The sequence below is a fragment of the Scyliorhinus torazame genome, chromosome 15, assembly GCF_047496885.1.
Source record: "Scyliorhinus torazame isolate Kashiwa2021f chromosome 15, sScyTor2.1, whole genome shotgun sequence".
Taxonomy (NCBI): Eukaryota; Metazoa; Chordata; class Chondrichthyes; order Carcharhiniformes; family Scyliorhinidae; genus Scyliorhinus; species Scyliorhinus torazame.
Window position 1 is genome coordinate 128,164,130 of NC_092721.1, and position 20,238 is coordinate 128,184,367.

The 20,238-nt window shown below is 46.4% G+C and overlaps 1 protein-coding gene across 1 annotated transcript; it reads right to left on the reverse strand.

Annotated features, from left to right (window-relative positions):
- Positions 1-2,277: 2,277 nt before the first annotated feature.
- LOC140391813 (collagenase 3-like) lies at positions 2,278-18,871 on the reverse strand. Its single transcript, XM_072476727.1, has 10 exons — positions 18,732-18,871; positions 18,379-18,623; positions 18,145-18,293; positions 17,927-18,052; positions 17,303-17,464; positions 16,821-16,938; positions 9,467-9,600; positions 8,027-8,186; positions 7,831-7,934; positions 2,278-2,636 (listed from the first exon to the last, which is right to left on the reverse strand). Exons 1-10 carry the CDS (start codon positions 18,837-18,839, stop codon positions 2,536-2,538), a joined length of 1,407 nt encoding a protein of 468 aa, XP_072332828.1. The 5' UTR covers positions 18,840-18,871; the 3' UTR covers positions 2,278-2,535.
- Between the last annotated feature and the right edge of the window lie 1,367 nt (positions 18,872-20,238).

Sequence of the window (20,238 nt, forward strand, 5' to 3'; positions counted from 1 at the left end):
GTGGAAGATGAACGGGTGGTAAAGATCAAGGAGAAATGGGAAGGGGAATTGGGAGGAGAGATCAATTGGGGAGTATGGAGTGAGGCACTGCGAAGGATAAACGGGACCTCCTCCTGTGCAAGGATGAGCCTGACACAGTTTAAGGTGGTACACAGGGTGCATATGACTCGGGTGAGAATGAGTGGGTTCTTCCAGAGTGTAGCAGATGAGTGTGAGAGGCGTTGGCGGGGGCCAGCGAATCATGCCACATGTTTTGGGGTTATGAAAAATTGGGAAGATTCTGAGCGGGGCTGATGGGGCTGTTCCCGGTCCTAGCCAGGATAGTGGGGTAGGAGGTGGACTCGGATCCTTAGGTGGCGATATTTGGGGTTACAGAGAAGCCGGAGCGCAGGGAGAGGAGGAAGACCGATATCGTGGCCTTAGCCTCTCTGATTTCACGGCGGCGAATTTTACTGGAGTGGCGGTCGGCATTGCCACTGGGGGTAGCGGCTTGGTTGGGTGTCCTGTACAACTTCCTGATGTTGGAGAAGATTAAATATGAGTTCAGGGCTCAGCAGGGGGGTTTGAGAAAAGGTGGGGGGCGTTTCTGACTGTGCTTCAGGAGCTGCTCGTCGCAGGGAGGGGGGAGAAGGGGGAGGGTGCAAAAGGGGGAAAATGTGCACAGAATGTATAGTTGATTGCTGGGAGTATGTTTCCCGGGGTGCTGATGTGTTGCAACATGTTGTGATACATGTTGGTGATAAAATAGATTTTTTTTTAAATGATGAAGGAAATAGGACATATGTGGAAATGAGAGTCTTTACCCATGTGAGGATGATTCAGATGGGCCTAAAGGCAAGGTGCAGGGACTACAAGTTGAGATTCAGGACAAATAGCAAGATTGAGAGTGACCTCTCCGGTCTCTTCAACAAGCGTAGAATTCCACAAGCTGTGATTGCGAGAATTTCAGAACTGCACATTCACCTTTCAGAAACCTCAATTGTGAAACACAGACATGAAGCAAGGACTGAACTGGTTGTAATCCCAATTTGGGAAAGCTTTGTACCATGGTGCACACTATGACGTAGTCCCAGTCATTCATGAACTTGACTGATTTAGGACTGCCAAAACAGTGCCCAGTAAAAACTAAAGAGTTATGTGCGGAAATGTGTATATATTATTGAAACAAGGGATGGGTAAATCAGGAAGACCCTAAATTTTTTAAGGTCCACAGAAACTGGATGGGAAATCAATTGACGGAATCAACTAAGGGGGTGGGGTGAAGATGCTGGATTGTCAATTTACAATTCTGGCATGTCGATGATCAACTTTTAACAATCCCAATGGGTAGCCCACCTGTCCCAAACGGTGCCTTACCTCTCCTAAATGGTGCCTTATCTCTCCTGACGCTATCCCAGGACCATATCCAAATGGGTACCTCACCTCTCCAAAAGGTTACTCGGGCTATCCAAATGAATCCACAAGGCCCAGTCCTGTCCCAGCTGATCTAGTCCGCACCCTTCAGGTTTCAGACACCTACCTCACCAAAATCACATGTGAGTGGGGGCAGCTGCTGATTTATATGAACATATATGCACTTTATAACCTAACCTTACTCCCATTCACCTGTGAAAATGGCAGAGATTAGGTTTTGGGGGGGTGGGCCTTCTGGATTCTGCTGGCATTTAGAGGGTCTTTATGTCTGCTTGAAAATTCAGGCCAGAAAGTCACAGGCTCAATCTCCATTCCAAGCACTTGAACACATATTCTAGCCTGGTGCTTTAATGCAGTTCATAAGGAGCACTGCACTATCAGAGGTGGCATCTTTGAGATTAACTGAGGCCCCACTTGCCTTCTTAGGTGAATATAAATGATTCCATTGCACTTTTGGAAGAAAAGCAAAATGTATTTTCTGATGTTCTGGCCAATTTTTATCTCTATCAAGATGCAAATAGAGATGATCTGATCATTTATTTCTTTTTGTTTGTGGTAACTTGCCGTGTGTAAATTGTCTGTCGAACAGAGTCAACATTTCCCCAATAGTATTTTCTATTTAATCTCTGGACTGACTACTAGTTACATAAAAACTGAAAAGGGAAAGGCGCAATCCACAAATAGTATATCTGGGAAAATTATGTGGAGTAAGAATCTAAAAATGTAACACACACAAAGACATCTGCCATTCTTTCCTCCCTGAGGTTTGTGTGGATTGGCTGAAGAGGTGAGGATAACTGGGAAGGTTTTCAGATCAATTATGTTACAATTTCCATCAGGCAGGAATAACTGTGATTAAATGCATTGAAGGCATAAGTATTTTAATTTTCTTAAATTCTTACAGCAATCAGTGGATACTAGCAAATAAAAGTAGAACCACAAAAGTAGTCCTTGAAATTACTTCGCAATTCGAATGAATAAAGATAGTTACAGATGAAAATCAAATGACAAAGCAAGGTCAGAAACTAGAACAGTATTATAGCAAAATTCAAAGACAAGCGTAGTAATTCTTGAATCTTCGCATAATTCTAAATTGTTCAAGAAATGGCAGAAATTGATTAATTATTTGCAAATTGCTGAATTTGCATACACAATATTAATGACTCGCTTGTTCCGGTTGTTATAGACAGACATTGTGAATCCACGGAAGAAATAAACGTGTTCTGAAAAAATAAAGTTTATAATTTTAAAAGTCAATTTAAAAATGTAAGCAAAGGTTTACTGAAAAAATCATTGCGGATCAACTTGCATTTCGAAAAACTGGTCAATTTTCTTTTCCAATAGAAATGAAATTGTGTGGTTTCTACAACGACCTGCTGATCGTAACATCAGTACCATGACAGGTGGCAAATTAAATATCTACCTCATAGAATCCCATATTATTTGAAGGATTATATTAGCTGAGGCTAATAAAGCTAATATGTGGCAAGATTGGTCTTTATAGCTTTCAAAGTAGTAAAAATAGTTTCCTGAATATTTATCTTTTACTACACTATACATTCACGTGTCTTCATAATTAAACTTGGCAGAAAGAAAGAATAAAGGTCTGGATTCTCCCCAGCGGGATGCTCCGTTTTGCTGGCAGCCCGGGGGTTTCCCGACGGAGCGGGGCTGCCCCACAATGGGAAACCCCATTGACCGGCCGGCGTAACTGAGCATCCCGCCGGCGTGGTGAAACAGAAATGTGGCGCGGCAGGACGGAGAATCCAGCCCAAGGTATTTTTTTTTACACAAAAAAACAGAATACGCTGACTTGAAACGTTAACTCTATTTTCTCTCTCCACAGATGCTGCCAGACCTGATGAGTTTTTCCAACATTTTCTGTTTTTGTTTCAGATTCCAGCATCCGCAACAATTTTTAACATTCTTTTATTCGGCTTGATCATATTTCATTGCAAACGCTACATGGCCAGACATGGCCAAAACACGTATTTACAGTAGTTTGCTTACATTGGTTCACGCAGTAATTTGCCAGCAACTAGTCTTGTGGTTTTCTTCTCATCTGCCTGTTCTGGGTTCATCTTTGGGTGCATTCGCGCCCCCCACCTTCCCCAACACCCACTGTGCCCTCCCCTCCTTCCTTTCTCTTCCTTATTCTGTAACTTCCTGTGTCCCCCTCTCTACTTTATTGGTTGCAGGCTACAAACAGGTCTTGATACCAGTTGGTGAACAGCTTCCATGACCTGTGAAAACCTTCTTCCGACCCACGGATGGCAAAATTTATCTTCTCCAGCCTGAGAAATTCCGCCGGGTCGGACTGCCAGTCTGCAGCCTAGGGTGGTGCTGATAATCACCAGCCAAGCAGGAGTCTCTGCCGGGCTATCAGGGAGGCAAAGACTAGGGCATCAGCCCCCCAGCCCATGAAGGGCTCTGGTTTCTCTGCTACCCCGAAGACCACCACAAGTGGGCATGGCTCCACCTTCATTCCCACAACCCTGGGTATGGTCTCAAAGAAGGACGTCCAATACCTGACAAGTCTGGGGCAAGACCAGAACATGTGGGTTTGGTTGGCCGTGCCTCCCTGACATTGTTCACATTTGTCCTCCACCTCCAGGAAGAATCGGCTCATGCGTGTTTTGGTTAGGTGCACCCTGTGCGCAACCTTTAGTTGCGTTAGGCTCAACCCTGCACACGTAGAGGTGGAGTTTTCTCTATGCAGTCCTTCGATCCAGAGCCCTCCCCCTATCTTCCTGCCTAGTCCTTCAATCCACTTTTTCTTTGTTTTGTCCAGGAGTGAGCAAACCTCTTCTAACAGTCCCCTGTACTTGTCCGCAAACTTCCCCTCCCCGGTCACGCTTGCATTTCATAGTCTTTCTGGCAGAGACTGCTCTGGCAGCTGGTGATACATCATTGTTTCTTTGTGGAGGAAGTCTTTGACCTGTATGTATCTTAGGTCATTCCCTCTCGGGAGCTGGACCTTCTCCTTGAGTTCCTCCACAGTCGCTACTCTACCGTCCATGTACAGTGTCCCCTTGTCCTGTTTCCACCTTTTGAAGGAGGCGTCCATTATTGTGGGGGCCAAGGTGGACATTTTGGTCAGCCCGAAGTGCTGTCTCATTTGACTACACGTTCGGAGCGTGGCTACTACCACTGGGCTATTCAAATATCTGGCCGGGAGGGGTGTCAGTGCAGTTGTGGCTAGCGCTCGGAGGTGTGTCCCTGCACAGGAATTCTCCTCCATCCTCACCCACTCTGCTCCCAGTTCCTTGACCCACCCCGTACACTTTCTGTGGTGGCTACCCAGAGGTAGAACTGGAAGTTCAGGCTTCCCACATTTCCCCTCCTCTGCAGGATGTTCTTCCTAATCCTCGGGCTCCCTCCAAAAAAAACCCAAATGTGATGATTAGCTTATCTACTGTGTTGAAAAAAGCTTTGGGGATGTAAATCGGGAGGGATCTGAACAGGAAGAGGAACCTGGGCAGTACATTCACCTTGATCATCTGCAACCTCCCTGCAAGGGAGAGCGGGAGTGAGTCTCCCTCTTACTCAGGTTAAGCTTGTAAACTGGGACGGCTCAGAACTCCTTCAGGTGTTTCATTATTCCTTCCATGCTGGCTAGGGGCTGGAGATGTAGACGAGCAGGTCATCTGCATAGCGTGAGACTCAATGCTCTCGGTCTCCCCTTTGGGTACCGCTCCACCCCTTCGCCGCTCTGGGGGCGATTTCCAATGGTTCAATTGCCAGAGCAAACAGCCATGGGGACAAAGGGCCTTGTGCCTCTGTGCAGCCGTAAGTATTCAGAGCTGGTGGTGTTTGTCCGTACGCTCACCCGGGGATTGCTGTACAGTAGTTTCTTGCAGGCGGTGAACCCTGGCCCAAACCCAAACTGTTCCTGCATCTCTTTGAGGTACCTCTATTCGACCCTGTCGAAGGCTTTTTCTGCATCCAGGGAGGTGATCACTTCTGGTGTTCTCAACCCGGATGGGATCGTGATCACATTCAGCAGGCACCTGATGTTTGCTGTTAGCTGCCTGCCCTTGACAAAGCCCGTCTGATCTTCTGCGACTACCTCGGGCATGCAGCTCTCCAGCCGCCTTGCCAGGGCCTTCAGTATTAGGGAGTGAGATGGGTCTGCATGATGTGCACTCTTTGTGTTTGTCTTTTTGGGGGATCAGCGATATTGAGTCCTGAGCCAGTTCTGGTGGCAGGGTTCCCCTTGCGAGCAAGTCTGCAAACATCTCCCGCAAGTGTGGGGCCAGTGCTGGCGCAAATCTTCTTCAGAAATTCGCCAGGAATCCATCCAATCCCGGCACCTTCCCTGCCTGCATGGAGTTAATGCTCTCCATGTCTTTTCTCAGTTCTAATGGTGCTTCCAGGCCCCGTCTGTTATCTTACCCCACAACCAGCATGTCTAGTCTGTCGAGGAACTGCTTGATCTTTGAGTCTCCTTTCAGAGGCTCAGAGGTGTACAGTCTTCAGTAGAAGGTTCTGAAGGCTTTGGTGATCTATTCTGGTGCTGCGACTGGTTTGCCACTCCTGCCCCTTACGTGGGCTATTTCCCTCGTGGCTTCCTGCTTTCTCAGCTGGTGGGCCAGCAGGCGGCTGGCTTTGTCTCCATGTTCACAAAACCACCTCGACCCATTTGTTTTCATCCCATTTCATTTTAACTGTCTTTTACCATTTCTTTCTTTCTTAATATATATTTAATTCCCCTCCCCCCCCCAATCTTATCCACTTTTCCTTCACCTTTCTCCTCTTTGCTTCCCCCTTCCCCTCCCCCACATCTACAGTTCATCCTCTGATGTTAGTTTCCCTGCTGTTTGACCTTTCACATCCTTTGTTCTCTCTGGGGACTGCCATTAGCACCCTTTCCCCTTGGTTTCTGTGGCCATTAGAACCCGGTTTCCCTGGGTTTCTGTCGCTATGACTCATCTTTCATTCTCACTCCACAGTGTAAATATTTCCCACTTTCTCTGTCTGTTAGCTTTGACAAAGAGTCATCGGACACGAAACGTTAGCTCTTTTATCTCCCTACAGATGCCGCCAGACCTGCTGAGATTTTCCAGCATTTTCTCTTTCGTTTCAGATTCCAGCATCCGCAGTAATTTGCTTTTATCCAGTGGTTCCAAGGTCAGGGTTGTGGAGTACCATGTTCCACCTCCACAATGGAGTCAAACAATTGTTGCTTAGCCGCCCTCTCCTTTCCATTCTTGCGCGCCTTGTATGCAATAATTTCTCCCCTAATCACCCTCTTTCTCCCTTGGGTGCGAGAACCTCCAGGGGTCCACTGCCCCCCCATCTGTTCCATGAAGGTGTTAAACCTGCTCACGATGCTTGATAGTTACCCGATTTGGGGCTGGATCAGTCCGTCCGTGGGTCCTGTACGCAGTTAAAGTCCCCCCTCCATAATGAGTAAGTGGGAGTCTATGTCGGGGAATTCTGCCATGGTTTTCTTTATGAATTCCATGTAGTCCCAGTTGGAACCATACATGTTTACCAGGACCACTGGAGCCCCTTTCAGAACACCACTAACCATGACATAGCATCCCACTGGGTCTGTAACTGTCTTTGTCGACGTGAAAGCTGTCCTCTTGTTGACCAGTATGGCCATCCCACTAGTTCTCGCTCCATAGCATGATTGGTAAGTCTGTCCCACCCAGCTCTTTATTACCCTCAATAGGTCCTTCTCCCTTGTCTCTTGGAGGAAGATAACATTGCCCTCAGACTTTTCAGATTGGCGAAGACTCTGGATCTTTTACTGGGCCATTAAGTCCCCTGATGAGTGGTTTCTGTGTGCCCCCCACTGCAGGGTCAACCATACTAACCATATGGCTGTGCCCTTGCACGCCAGGTTTTCCTTTGTCCAGGGGCCCTTGAAGATAGCCGTCGTTGCCATGTTCACCTTGTGGATGTGCCCCTGCACTCCGGGGTTTCCCTTTGCTTGATGGCCATCCAAAATGGCCATTCTAGGTGCTTGTTTCTGCTGACGCCATGTCTGTCCTCATACCCAGCTTTCTACACCCACACCACCACCAAACCTAATTTCCTCCCTGGCCTGTCTACCCCCTTGTCCCCTCCTCCCCATGCCCTTGTAGCCTCCCTCCATATCCCGCCCCACCCCCTACCCATACTTTCCCCTATCTAGAGTTTTCCCCACTCCCTCTTCTGCCAGACACTCTCTCCCCATCAGGAGCTGTGCCGTGGCCCCTCCTTCAGCCATACATCCCTGTGATAGCATGGGTGCCCCCCCCCCCCCCGGGGAACGATACATCCATACTATTTTGAAGTATTTTTATGCCTAAGTGAACTATGTTTGTGTTCTGGTAAAAACCGAACATTGAATCTATTGCAATTATACATTGAGACATCCTGGAGATGCTAATGAAAAAGACCACTGTGCCTTGTATGAAAACATACCGCGGTGCTGAACAACAGCATCCACATTGTCACCAATTCCAGGCCAATCATCTTCTATCCATTTTGGGTATCCTTTATCCATTTTTTTTGCACGTTCATCATAACTAATAGACAAAAGTACATTGTGCAATTATTTTTAGAAAGTGTGCTTATTTAAAATTTCAGTGGAATATTTATATGAAGTTCAATCTCATACCTCCAGCACTTGTTTCCCACAAAGAAGATTGTCTTTCCAGTCTCCTTAATTTGTACTGCTGCATCGATTTTCTTCACAGTTTTGGGGAAACCAAAATCATAGATACTCCTCGGGTGTCCTGGTAAAATGTCATATCCGTTGACAGCCCAATATTTTTTCTCTATATTGTTAAAATAATTGAAACAGCTTATTTGAATACATCATTAAAATGAATTGCAAACCTCATTCAAAATGTAGCACAGCTTAAGCATGATATTTAAACCAATAAGATTCAAGCAAATTATGTAGCCCAAAACTTCCTTGGAGTGGCAATCACCATTGGATTGCTACTTCACTCCTTGTTACTTACCCAGCCCTGGGACTTCACATTTCTCACCTAATTTAATGACCCGGGCCTGGTGAGAAATGTGCAGCTCCCTGGATTCGGAGTCCTTCCAGTGCAGGGCAGCAGCATCGGGGGAAGTGAAGCTATGCCCCTTTTTATGGCACGAGCTGCCATAAAATGGTAAGTCCTACCCATTCACAGGAGAGAAGGGAAGAATGCAAGGTAAGTGGATGAAGGAGTAGGGTGGTCGAGTGATGGGTGGATGGAGGTGATCAGAGAGGTGGGCGAGGTCAGGGGTGGGAGTGTAGTCGGGGGGGGGGGTGGCCATTGTGGTCTGGGAGGTTGGTTGGGTGGTCATGGGGTTGGGAGGGTATTTTGGGGCTCGGGGGGTAGTTTGAAGGGTGGGGTGGTTAGCCAGTGGGTCGCGGGGTGGTGAGGTAATCAGGGTTGTGTGTGGGGACTAGTTGGAAGGTCCAGGCGAAGGTTCGGGAAGTGTCAGGACCTTAGATACTCAGGAGTTACCAGTGGTTTTGAAAGCTCAAACTTTTCCTGGGTGTCTATTCTGCCAAATAGTCTGAATGTTATGAAGTCTCCAATTTTAATTGGAGTATCAGATGGTTCCAATTGCAAGGTAACTGACAGTTAACTGCTAAAACATCATCAACTGGTGCATTTTTCCCCTCTACCAATTAAAGTCCACCTGTCAATTAATCAGCGCTCTCTTCTCATACAGTATAAACTGTTATTTTCCCCTTATGTTGGCATTCTTGTGAAATGACCTGATGCGTGCAAGATGAAAAGCTTTGATAGGTCTCTTTTTCAGCAACAATCAAATTCTGTACCACCAAATGACTATAACATCTACTCTGTTGGTGTTCCATAGCCTTGTTTCCAGCTTGTGGAGTGACTTTGTTAATTGTTGAGGAACAGCAGTGGGAATTTAATCTACATCTGGCCTTACATACCCAACCTTGTAGTGCTTTATAGTTTATGTTCCAATCCCTGGTATCAACATCCATTACACTCAGTAGGAAAATTTACAACGACATGAATACACATTTCTCAATATTACAAAAGCACAACATTGATGATGAAATTCAGGAAACATCTCTAACTTCTGAAAAATAGAGTAATATCTCGAAAGGCATTTTCATACGAAGCATCAATTTTTGAGGGAAGATCTGGCCATTGGGTTTGGATTGTCAACATCATTGCATCCGGCACTTGTGGGTGAATACGCCAAAGAAACCTAAATAGAAATTCTAAAGGTTAGTGCCATACAATTTAAAAAAAATTATTGATATTTAGTTATTACCTGCATGTTGGTATTGAACACTGAACAGCTCACTCAACTAGAAGTAGAGCTGCACCCTGCAGTATTAGGGTAATTGGCTGCAGTGTTCTAATTGTCAGGCATTGACAATTGATCTCTTCACTTTATAGCCAATACCATGGGCGGACCAACCCGCCGCATGGGACTTGGGAGTCCTAGTCCAGGATTCTCTAAAGGTAAACTTGCAGGTTGAGTCCGTAATTAAGAAAGCAAATGCAGACTTCCGGGTGCGGCGATGACCAGCTGAGTCGCACGTTTCGGCAGCTCCCTGTGAAACGGACTTTTGGGCTCTTGATAGGAGCCCCAACGGCAATTTTAACGGCTGAAAACACCGTGCGGTAAACCAGAAGGGTGTTCCCCCTGGACACGGATGGAAAAAGGAGAGGAAAGTGGCCGGATTGCAGCGGATCCTTTGGAACAATGGCAAGGAAGGCAAGCAGAAACCAAGATGGCGTCGGAAGGTGGCAGTTTCATATGGGGCCCTGAACAACAAGAGTTTTTGAAACGCTGCGTGGAGGAGATAAAAAAGGAAATGAAGAAAGAGTTGTTGGCCCCGATATTACAGGCGATTGAAGGGCTGAAAGAGGAACAAAAGACCCAGGAGCAGGAGCTTCGGGTCGTGAAGGCGAAAGCAGCAGAGAATGAAAACGATATACAGGGCCTGGTGGTGAAGTCGGAGATACAGGAGGCACACCAGAAACGATCTGTGGAGAGGTTGGAGGCACTGGAAAATAACGCAAGGAGGAACAACTTGAGGATTCTTGGCCTTCCTGAAGGTGTGGAGGGGGCGGACGTCGGGGCATATGTGAGCACGATGCTGCACTCGTTAATGGGAGCGGAGGCCCCGACGGGTCCGTTGGAGGTGGAGGGAGCATACCGAGTTATGGTGCGAGGATCGAGAGCAGGAGAAGCTCCCAGAGCCATAGTGGTGAGATTTCTCCGTTTTAAGGATAGAGAAATGGTCCTTAGATGGGCGAAGAAAACTCGGTGTAGTAAATGGGAGAACGCGGTGATCCGCGTCTATCAAGATTGGAGTGCGGAGGTGGCGAGAAGGAGGGCGAGCTTTAATCGGGCCAAAGCGGTACTTCACAAAAAAAAGATAAAGTTTGGAATGCTGCAACCGGCAAGACTGTGGGTCACATATCAAGGGAGGCACCACTACTTTGAGACGGCGGATGAAGCGTGGACTTTTATTGTAGAAGAAAAATTGGAATGATTGGACTACGAAAATGAACGTTTGGACAAAGTGGTGGGACGAGTGGGGGGGGGGCGAAGAGGGATTGTATGATTAATCCTGCGGTATGGTAACTTTTCTTTCTCCCACAGGTGGTGATGGGGGGAGGTGGGGAGGGAGAGGAGATGGGGCGTTGGCCATGGGAGGCGGGGCCGAGGGAGAGGCGCGGGCTTGGTTCCCGCGCTATGATAATTATGGCGGGAATAGAGAAGCAGGAAGGAGGGGGCGCCGCACGGGGCGAGCCGTGATCACGGGGGGAAGCCGAGGTCAGCCAGAGTTTGCTGACTTCTGGGAGCAACATGGGGGGAGTAATTACGCTAGCGGGGGGTCTAGCGGGGGTGGGGGGTGGGGGGAGGGGGGAATTACTGGGTTGCTGCTGCTGGGGAAAGGGGGGAGTGGGTACGGGAAAGGATGGGCGGGGGGGCACCGTCTGGGAGAAATACAGCTGCGTGGGAACTGGGCGAGAAGCTGGAAAAAGATGATGGCTAACCGGCAAGCCGGGGGGGTGGGAAGCCCCCCAACTCGGCTGATCACGTGGAACGTGAGGGGGCTTAACGGGCCGATAAAGAGGGCACGAGTACTCGCACACCTTAAGAAACTTAAAGCAGATGTGGTCATGTTACAGGAAACGCACCTGAAACTGATAGATCAGGTTAGGTTGCGCAAAGGATGGGTAGGGCAGGTGTTCCATTCGGGGCTGGATGCGAAAAACAGGGGGGTGGCTATATTAGTGGGGAAGCGGGTAATGTTCGAGGCAAAGACTATAGTGGCGGATAACGGGGGCAGATACGTGATGGTGAGTGGCAAATTACAGGGAGAGATGGTGGTGTTGGTAAACGTGTGTGCCCCGAATTGGGACGATGCCAATTTTATGAGGCGAATGCTAGGACGCATCCCAGACCTAGAGACCGGAAAGCTGATAATGGGGGGAGACTTTAACACGGTGTTGGAACCAAGGCTGGATAGGTCGAAGTCCAGGACTGGTAGGAGGCCGGCAGCAGCCAAGGTGCTTAAGGATTTTATGGAGCAGATGGGAGGGGTGGACCCGTGGAGATTCAGTAGACCTAGGAGTAAGGAGTTCTCGTTTTTCTCCTATGTCCATAAAGTCTATTCACGCATAAACTTTTTTGTGTTGGGTAGGGCATTGATCCCGAGGGTGAGGGGAACGGAATATACGGCTATAGCCATTTCGGATCATGCCCCACACTGGGTAGACTTGGAGATAGGGGAGGAAACAAGAGGGCGTCCACCCTGGAGAATGGACATGGGACTAATGGCGGATGAGGGGGTGTGCTTAAGGGTGAGGGGATGCATTGAAAAGTACTTGGAACTCAATGACAATGGGGAGGTTCAGGTGGGAGTGGTCTGGGAGGCGTTGAAGGCGGTGGTTAGGGGGGAGCTGATATCAATAAGGACACATAAAGGGAAGCAGGAGAGTAAGGAACGGGAGCGGTTGTTGCAAGAACTTTTGAGGGTGGACAGACAGTATGCGGAAGCACCGGAGGAGGGACTGTATAGGGAAAGGCAAAGGCTGCATGTGGAATTTGACTTGCTGACCACAGGCACTGCAGAGGCACAATGGAGGAAGGCGCAGGGTGTACAGTATGAATATGGAGAGAAGGCGAGCAGATTGCTGGCACACCAATTGAGGAAAAGGGGAGCAGCGAGGGAAATAGGGGGGGTGAGAGACGAAGATGGAGAGACGGAGCGGGGAGCGGAGAGAGTGAATGAAGTGTTTAAGACATTTTATAAAAAATTGTAGGAAGCTCAACCCCCGGATGGGAGGGAGAGAATGATGGAGTTTTTGGATCGGCTGGAAATTCCCAAGGTGGAAGAGCAGGAAAGGATGGGATTGGGAGCACAGATCACGGTAGAAGAAGTGGTGAAAGGAATTAGGAACATGCAGACGGGAAAGGCCCCGGGACCGGACGGATTCCCAGTTGAATTTTACAGAAAATATTTGGACTTGCTCGCCCCGCTACTGACGAGGACCTTTAACGAGGCAAAGGAAAGGGGACAACTGCCCCCGACTATGTCAGAAGCAACGATATCGCTTCTTTTAAAGAAGGGAAAGGATCCGCTACAATGCGGGTCCTACAGACCAATCTCCCTCCTCAATGTAGATGCCAAGGTCTTGGCCAAGGTAATGGCAATGAGAATAGAGGAATGTATCCCGGGGGTGGTTCATGAGGACCAAACTGGGTTTGTGAAGGGGAGACAGCTGAACACGAACATACGGAGGTTGTTAGGGGTAATGATGATGGCCCCACCAGAGGGTGAAACGGAGATAGTAGTGGCGATGGATGCCGAGAAAGCATTTGATAGAGTGGAGTGGGATTATCTGTGGGAGGTGTTGAGGAGATTTGGGTTCGGAGAGGGGTATGTTAGATGGGTGCAGCTGTTGTATAGGGCCCCAGTGGCGAGTGTGGTCACGAATGGACGGGGATCGGCATATTTTCGGCTCCATAGAGGGACAAGGCAGGGATGTCCTCTGTCCCCATTACTGTTTGCACTGGCGATTGAGCCCCTGGCGATAGCGCTGAGAGGTTCCAAGGGATGGAGGGGAATACTTAGGGGAGGAGAAGAACACCGGGTATCTTTATATGCGGATGATCTGCTACTATATGTGGCGGATCCAGCGGAGGGGATGCCAGAAATAATGCGGATACTTGGGGAGTTTGGGGATTTTTCAGGGTATAAATTGAACATGGGGAAGAGTGAGCTGTTTGTGGTGCATCCAGGGGAGCAGAGTAGAGAAATAGAAGACCTACCGTTGAGGAAGGTAACAAGAGACTTTCGTTACCTGGGGATCCAGATAGCTAAGAATTGGGGCACATTGCACAGGCTAAATTTGACGCGGTTGGTGGAACAGATGGAGGAAGATTTCAAGAGATGGGATATGGTAGCATTGTCAATGGCAGGGAGGGTGCAGGCGGTTAAGATGGTGGTCCTCCCGAGATTCCTCTTTGTGTTTCAGTGTCTCCCGGTGGTGATCACGAAGGCTTTTTTCAAAAGGATAGAAAAGAGTATCATGGGTTTTGTTTGGGCCGGGAAGACTCCGAGAGTGAGGAAGGGATTCTTACAGCGTAGTAGGGATAGGGGGGGGCTGGCACTACCGAGCCTAAGTGAGTATTATTGGGCCGCTAATATTTCAATGGTGAGTAAGTGGATGGGAGAGGAGGAAGGAGCGGCGTGGAAGAGATTAGAGAGGGCGTCCTGTAGGGGGACCAGCCTTCAGGCTATGGTGACAGCCCCATTGCCGTTCTCACCAAGGAACTATACCACGAGTCCGGTGGTGGTAGCTACACTGAAGATTTGGGGACAGTGGAGACGACATAGGGGAAAGACCGGAGCACTGGGGGGGTCCCCGATCAGAAACAACCATAGGTTTGCCCCGGGGGGAATGGATGGGGGATATGGAATGTGGCAAAGAGCAGGTATAACGCAATTGAAAGATCTATTTGTGGATGGGAAGTTTGCGAGTCTGGGAGCGCTGACCGAGAAATATGGGTTGCCCCAAGGGAATGCATTCAGGTACATGCAATTGAGGGCTTTTGCGAGGCAACAGGTGAGGGAATTCCCGCAGCTCCCGACACAAGAGGTGCAGGACAGAGTCATCTCAAAGAAATGGGTGGGGGACGGTAAGGTGTCGGATATATATAGGGAAATGAGAGACGAAGGGGAGACTATGATGGACGAACTAAAAGGGAAATGGGAAGAAGAGCTAGGGGAGGAGATTGAGGAGGGGATGTGGGCAGATGCCCTAAACAGGGTAAACTCGTCGTCCTCGTGCGCCAGGCTAAGCCTGATTCAGTTTAAGGTATTACACAGGGCACATATGACTGGAACACGGCTCAGTACATTTTTTGGGGTGGAGGATAGGTGTGCGAGGTGCTCGAGAAGCCCAGCGAATCATACCCATATGTTTTGGTCATGCCCGGCACTACAGGGGTTTTGGATGGGGGTGACAAAGGTGCTTTTGAAAGTAGTAGGAGTCCGGGTCGAACCAAGCTGGGGGTTGGCTATATTTGGGGTTGCACAAGAGCCGGGAGTGCAGGAGGCGAAAGAGGCCGATGTTTTGGCCTTTGCGTCCCTAGTAGCCCGGCGCAGAATATTGCTAATGTGGAAAGAAGCCAAGCCCCCGGGGGTGGAGACCTGGATAAATGATATGGCGGGGTTCATAAAGTTAGAGCAGATTAAATTCGTCCTAAGGGGGTCGGCTCAAGGGTTTACTAGGCGGTGGCAACCGTTCGTCGAATATCTTGCGGAAAGATAGATAGGGGAGAACAAAGAAGGCAGCAGCAGCGGCCCAGGGCTTGGGGGGGGGGGGAGGGATGGGGGGGGATGGGGGGGTGGGGGTGGCCTGAGACAAGGCAGTTGCCAATTAGGGCTAGTTTTTATTTTTTGTTATTTAATATTTATTTATTTGTTGTTGTTTTTGTTTAAATTTAAAAAGGTCATTATTATCTGTATTGTTACAATGTTGTGTAAAGGATGCACAATGTACTGTGTTGGTTGACCAAAAATTTTCAATAAAATATTATTTTTAAAAAAAAGAAAGCAAATGCAATGTTGTCATTTATCTCAAGAGGCTTGGAATATAAAAGCAGGGATGTACTTCTGAAGCTTTATAAAGCATTAGTTAGGCCCCATTTAGAATACTGTGAGCAATTTTGGGCCCCACACCTCAGGAAGGACATACTGGCACTGGAGCGGGTCCAGCAGAAATTCACACGGATGATCCCAGGGATGGTAGGCCTAACATACGATGAACGTCTGAGGATCCTGGGATTATATTCATTGGAGTTTAGGAGGTTGAGGGGAGATCTAATAGAAACTTACAAGATAATGAATGGCTTAGATAGGGTGGACGTAGGGAAGTTGTTTCCATTAGCAGGGGAGACTAGGGCCTGGGGGCACAGCCTTAGAATAAAAGGGAGTCACTTTAGAACAGAGATGAGGAGAAATTTCTTCAGCCAGAGAGTGGTGGGTCTGTGGAATTCATTGCCACAGAGGGCGGTGGAGGCCGGGACGTTGAGTGTCTTTAAGACAGAAGTTGATAAATTCTTGATTTCTCGAGGAATTCAGGGCTATGGAGAGAGAGCGGGCAAATGGAGTTGAAATCAGCCATGATTGAATGGTGGAGTGGACTCGATGGGCCGAATGGCCTTACTTCCGCTCCTATGTCTTATGGTCTTATGTTTTTCGGCAGTAGAGGCAGCCCACCAGCGAGACTTTCTGGTCCCACCCGTTGTCAATGGGATTTCCCGTTGACTGCACCCCTAGTCAGAGGGATACCCGTGTGCTGTCAGTGAGACTGTAATATCCTGCCGGAGTGAACAGCCAGTAAATTCCGCCCCATATTTCCTGAACACCATTTTAGCAACAGTACATTTTCATTATTCATGTAAATGTAAAGATTGCCTACTGCAATGCTTGTTAACATTATATTAAAATGAAAACAGAAAATGCTGGAAATACACAACAGCATTTAATAAGTAACATGCTGAGAGTAGAGATTATTGCTGTTCCTGGGAAACCTGAAATCAAAGGAGAAAACCTATTTCATGTTCCAATATTTGGTGCTGGTCTAGAAAAAGCTGACAGCACCCGACCAGATGTGTTCCTCGCAAAGCTAGCAACAGAACTATAGCAGATTGTAAGATAAATGAACAAAAATAAGACCATATGAAATTAGAGTCCACATGGGGAGGGAATTGGTTAGGAGGTAGAAGATAGAATAGAGGTAAAGGGAATTTACTCAAATTAATATAGGATGTGAATAGTGTGTCTCCTAGCGATCTGCACTGGGATTATAACGTTTCACGATACTTGTAAATGACTTACATGAAGAAATAGAGAGAAGTATTTTCATTAATTTGCAGAGAAAATTGTTGCATACCTGTCTTTAAAGAACATAATTTCTCCACGCAATTTACTGACTGCATCAAAGGACAGAGAAGGATCACATTTCTCTGGAGTCTTTGGGTGAGGTTTTGTGTCAGGTTTATTTGATGAACCTAGGTGATCATATTTAAAACATATCCAATATGAATAATCAGTTAAAAATAAATAATGTAGATTGGTTCTGAGTACTGGATATTTATCATTAGCATCATTAACTTGAATAGGATACTGGTAGTGTATCCATTTGAAAATATTTGTCGATTTGTATTGGGTAAGATTGATTTTGACTTTTTATTTTAAAACAATGAGGTTAATTTATTGCTAACATATCAGATTAACCGCTTGCCGAATCTTAAATAACAGATTCTTACCTTGAAATATCAAGGAACATTTTTGATATACGGCAACATGAACTGGAGCAGTTTATGGTAAGTAAAGTTATGTAAGCGCTTATTTGTAAAAGTGATTTGAACTTACCATAGAGTGCCTGAATTCCCTGAACGTCATCATATGGTAGACTGAAGTCTCGAATATTAAGATATGAGTATTGGGGGAACATCAAAGCTCCCACATCTTGAGAATGAGCCATTCCCAGAGCGTGGCCGATTTCATGAGCAGCCACCATGAATAGGTTGTATCCTGCAAATCCATACGTAACATTCTATCATAACAGCACATTTCCAAAATTCTATTACAACACAGAGAATGTTAAAGCCTCGGTTTAGAATGAGTGATTCGTGGAGAATTGATTAGTATAAAGTCACAACACTACATATAATAAATAAATATGGAACTAAAATCATATAGAACTAAAACTATACAGTATGTTTTATTATGTATGTTATGATCAAGCATGTGACATGACCATGCAGCTGTTATCACAGCTTCAACACAATTCTTCTGGTAAAATGTTGTTTAGGGTGAGGAATGGTATTACACCAAAAGAGTTTTAACGAGCACATTTCTGCACATATAATGATCCACATGGCTAGTGTGAAAAATAGGTATAACAGTAATTTCAATTTTGACATGGTACATAAAGTACCTAATTTGTAGAAATTGTTTGATGACACTGGACTATATTCTGCGATGACTCAATACCTTTTGAGTCCATCGACCAAGTTTCTTCTTCATCAAAATGGACATCACCACCAAGTCCTCGTCCTGGTGGAAAAGCATGGCCCAGAAATCCATTTGGTCCATCAAACGGATAACCATCACCATGTACTAATAACAGAAAAAAGTTGAAAAGATAAATCATTACAATACTTAATTATGCTTCCCTAATTTATCTCAATATTAGAATGCTTATAAATTACCTCTAGGTGTAAAGGACATCATAATATCTGCTTCACCATCCAAAGCCCTGGTGAAAGTTAACGGTGTGACATCACTCCACACTTTGAAAGCCGCCCAAATAGCTCTATCCACTTGTCTATTTTCAATATCCGGTGTGTACTTGGTGATTCTTTTGGAAAATAATGGAAAAATAAGTTAGAATCAGCTATTAGCAAAAATACCATAAACAAATACCAGGGAACCATAACATCTACCTGTAAGTCAGGTTTGTGTGCTGCCATTTGATATTGCCTGGAAAATGATTGTATTGAAGAGCATCATGAACTCCGCATCGAGGTCTCTTCATTACTACCAAGGTTGCAGAATCCAGCTCACCAGTTATGGGGAGGCCAAAGAACTTTTGCATTTTCAGAATATTTGCTCTTATACTGTCACCACTGCTTGTTTTCAAACCATTGAAAGGATCCCCTTCAAAGTCATACAACCGTTTGAGGTATTGCTGGAAAAGCAGAAACACACATTACATTAACATCTTTCAAACATTGGACATTTCAAATTATTTAAAATAAAGGAAAAGTTATTGGTTCACTTTTGAATCCTTGGATACCTTAGCAAAACTGTGATCATTTTGACTTATCTCAGACGTCAAGGGAAATGCAAACGTAAACGTAGAATTCAGCAGTATCAGGAGAATTGGAGCCTGAAAGTATTTCATTTTCTTCTTCCTTGGAGAAAAAGGTGGGATGTGTGCTGTTTCTTTCAGCCCATTTATACACTTAACTGATCCGGCGGCATTGCGTAATTCATTTCACACTGTCATTAACAGATGCAGGCTAAAAGATTGCAACTAGGGCCAGGAGATGATTTTAATTTTTTAAAAATGATTTGGACATCATCGACAGGAAACCATTGTCACTCTGTCGTGCGTTGCATCACCATTAGTTCTCGGTCAATAAATTGATCATGTGTTCTGCTCCTTAGCACGGTTGCACAGTGGTTAGCACAGTTTCTTCACAGCTCCAGGGTCCCAGATTTGATTCCCGGTTTGGGTCACTGTCTGTGCGGAGTCTGCACTTGTCTGCGTGGGTTTCCTCCGGGTCCACCGGTTTTCCCCCACAGTCCAAAGATGTGCAGGTTAGGTGGATTGGCCATGCTACATTGCCCTTAGTGTCCAAAAAGGTGGGGTGGGGTTACTGGGTATTGGGATAGGGTGGAGGTGTGGGCTTGGGTAGGGTGCTCTTTCCAAGAGCCGGTGCAGACTAGATGGGCCGAATAGCCTCCTTCTGCACTGTAAATTCTAAGATTTAGTATTTTACTTGCCTTCACAATGAACTGTTTCCTTAAAGCCCACTTCCCTGACCTTCCCACTCTCACCTTCAATGATAAATATAAGAAACTCATGGACTTTATTGTCACCAAAATTAAGACCATCCATTCACATACAGCGACCTAATGCCAGCTTCCCCTCACTCACCAAATAAAGCCACCCTAAAGTTATCCTGTCATAGTCTTGAACCTGGATTGTTAAGTAATTTGGTATTTTGGACATTCTGAATTCTCCTCCGTGTACCCGAACTGGCACCGGAATGTGGCGACTAGGGGCTTTTCACGATAACTTTATTGCAGTGTTAATGTAAGCCTACTTGTGACAATAAAGATTATTATTATTCATTCCTTTTCAATCTCTTTTCAAGCTCGGTATGGGATCCACTTCTGCTCCCTTATATCCATTCCTGCTAAACGGCTGACTACCCAACTTCCCTTCTTGGCCTTATTCTGTCTGTCATTGTAAATGGCTCCCTCTCTCAAAAGGTCATCCTTGACCAAAATCCTTCTGAGATTATTTTAAAAATGTGGCACACAGAAGTCCAGAACTTAAGCAGTGGACAAACAGGTCATGCTCAAGAAAGGGTCCCTTTAAGTTGTGTACCTGTGCGGCTGCACGGTAATCCTGGAGGACCACAGAGTGCAACAAAGCAACTGGGTACAATGAAGGGAAATTAAAAAGAACATTACGCTTGATCCTTCTGTCCGTGAAATCGTCATTCATCTCCAATCTCCCTTTCTACTCCAAAGTGCTTAAATGCATTACTTCCCAAATTTGTGCCCATCTT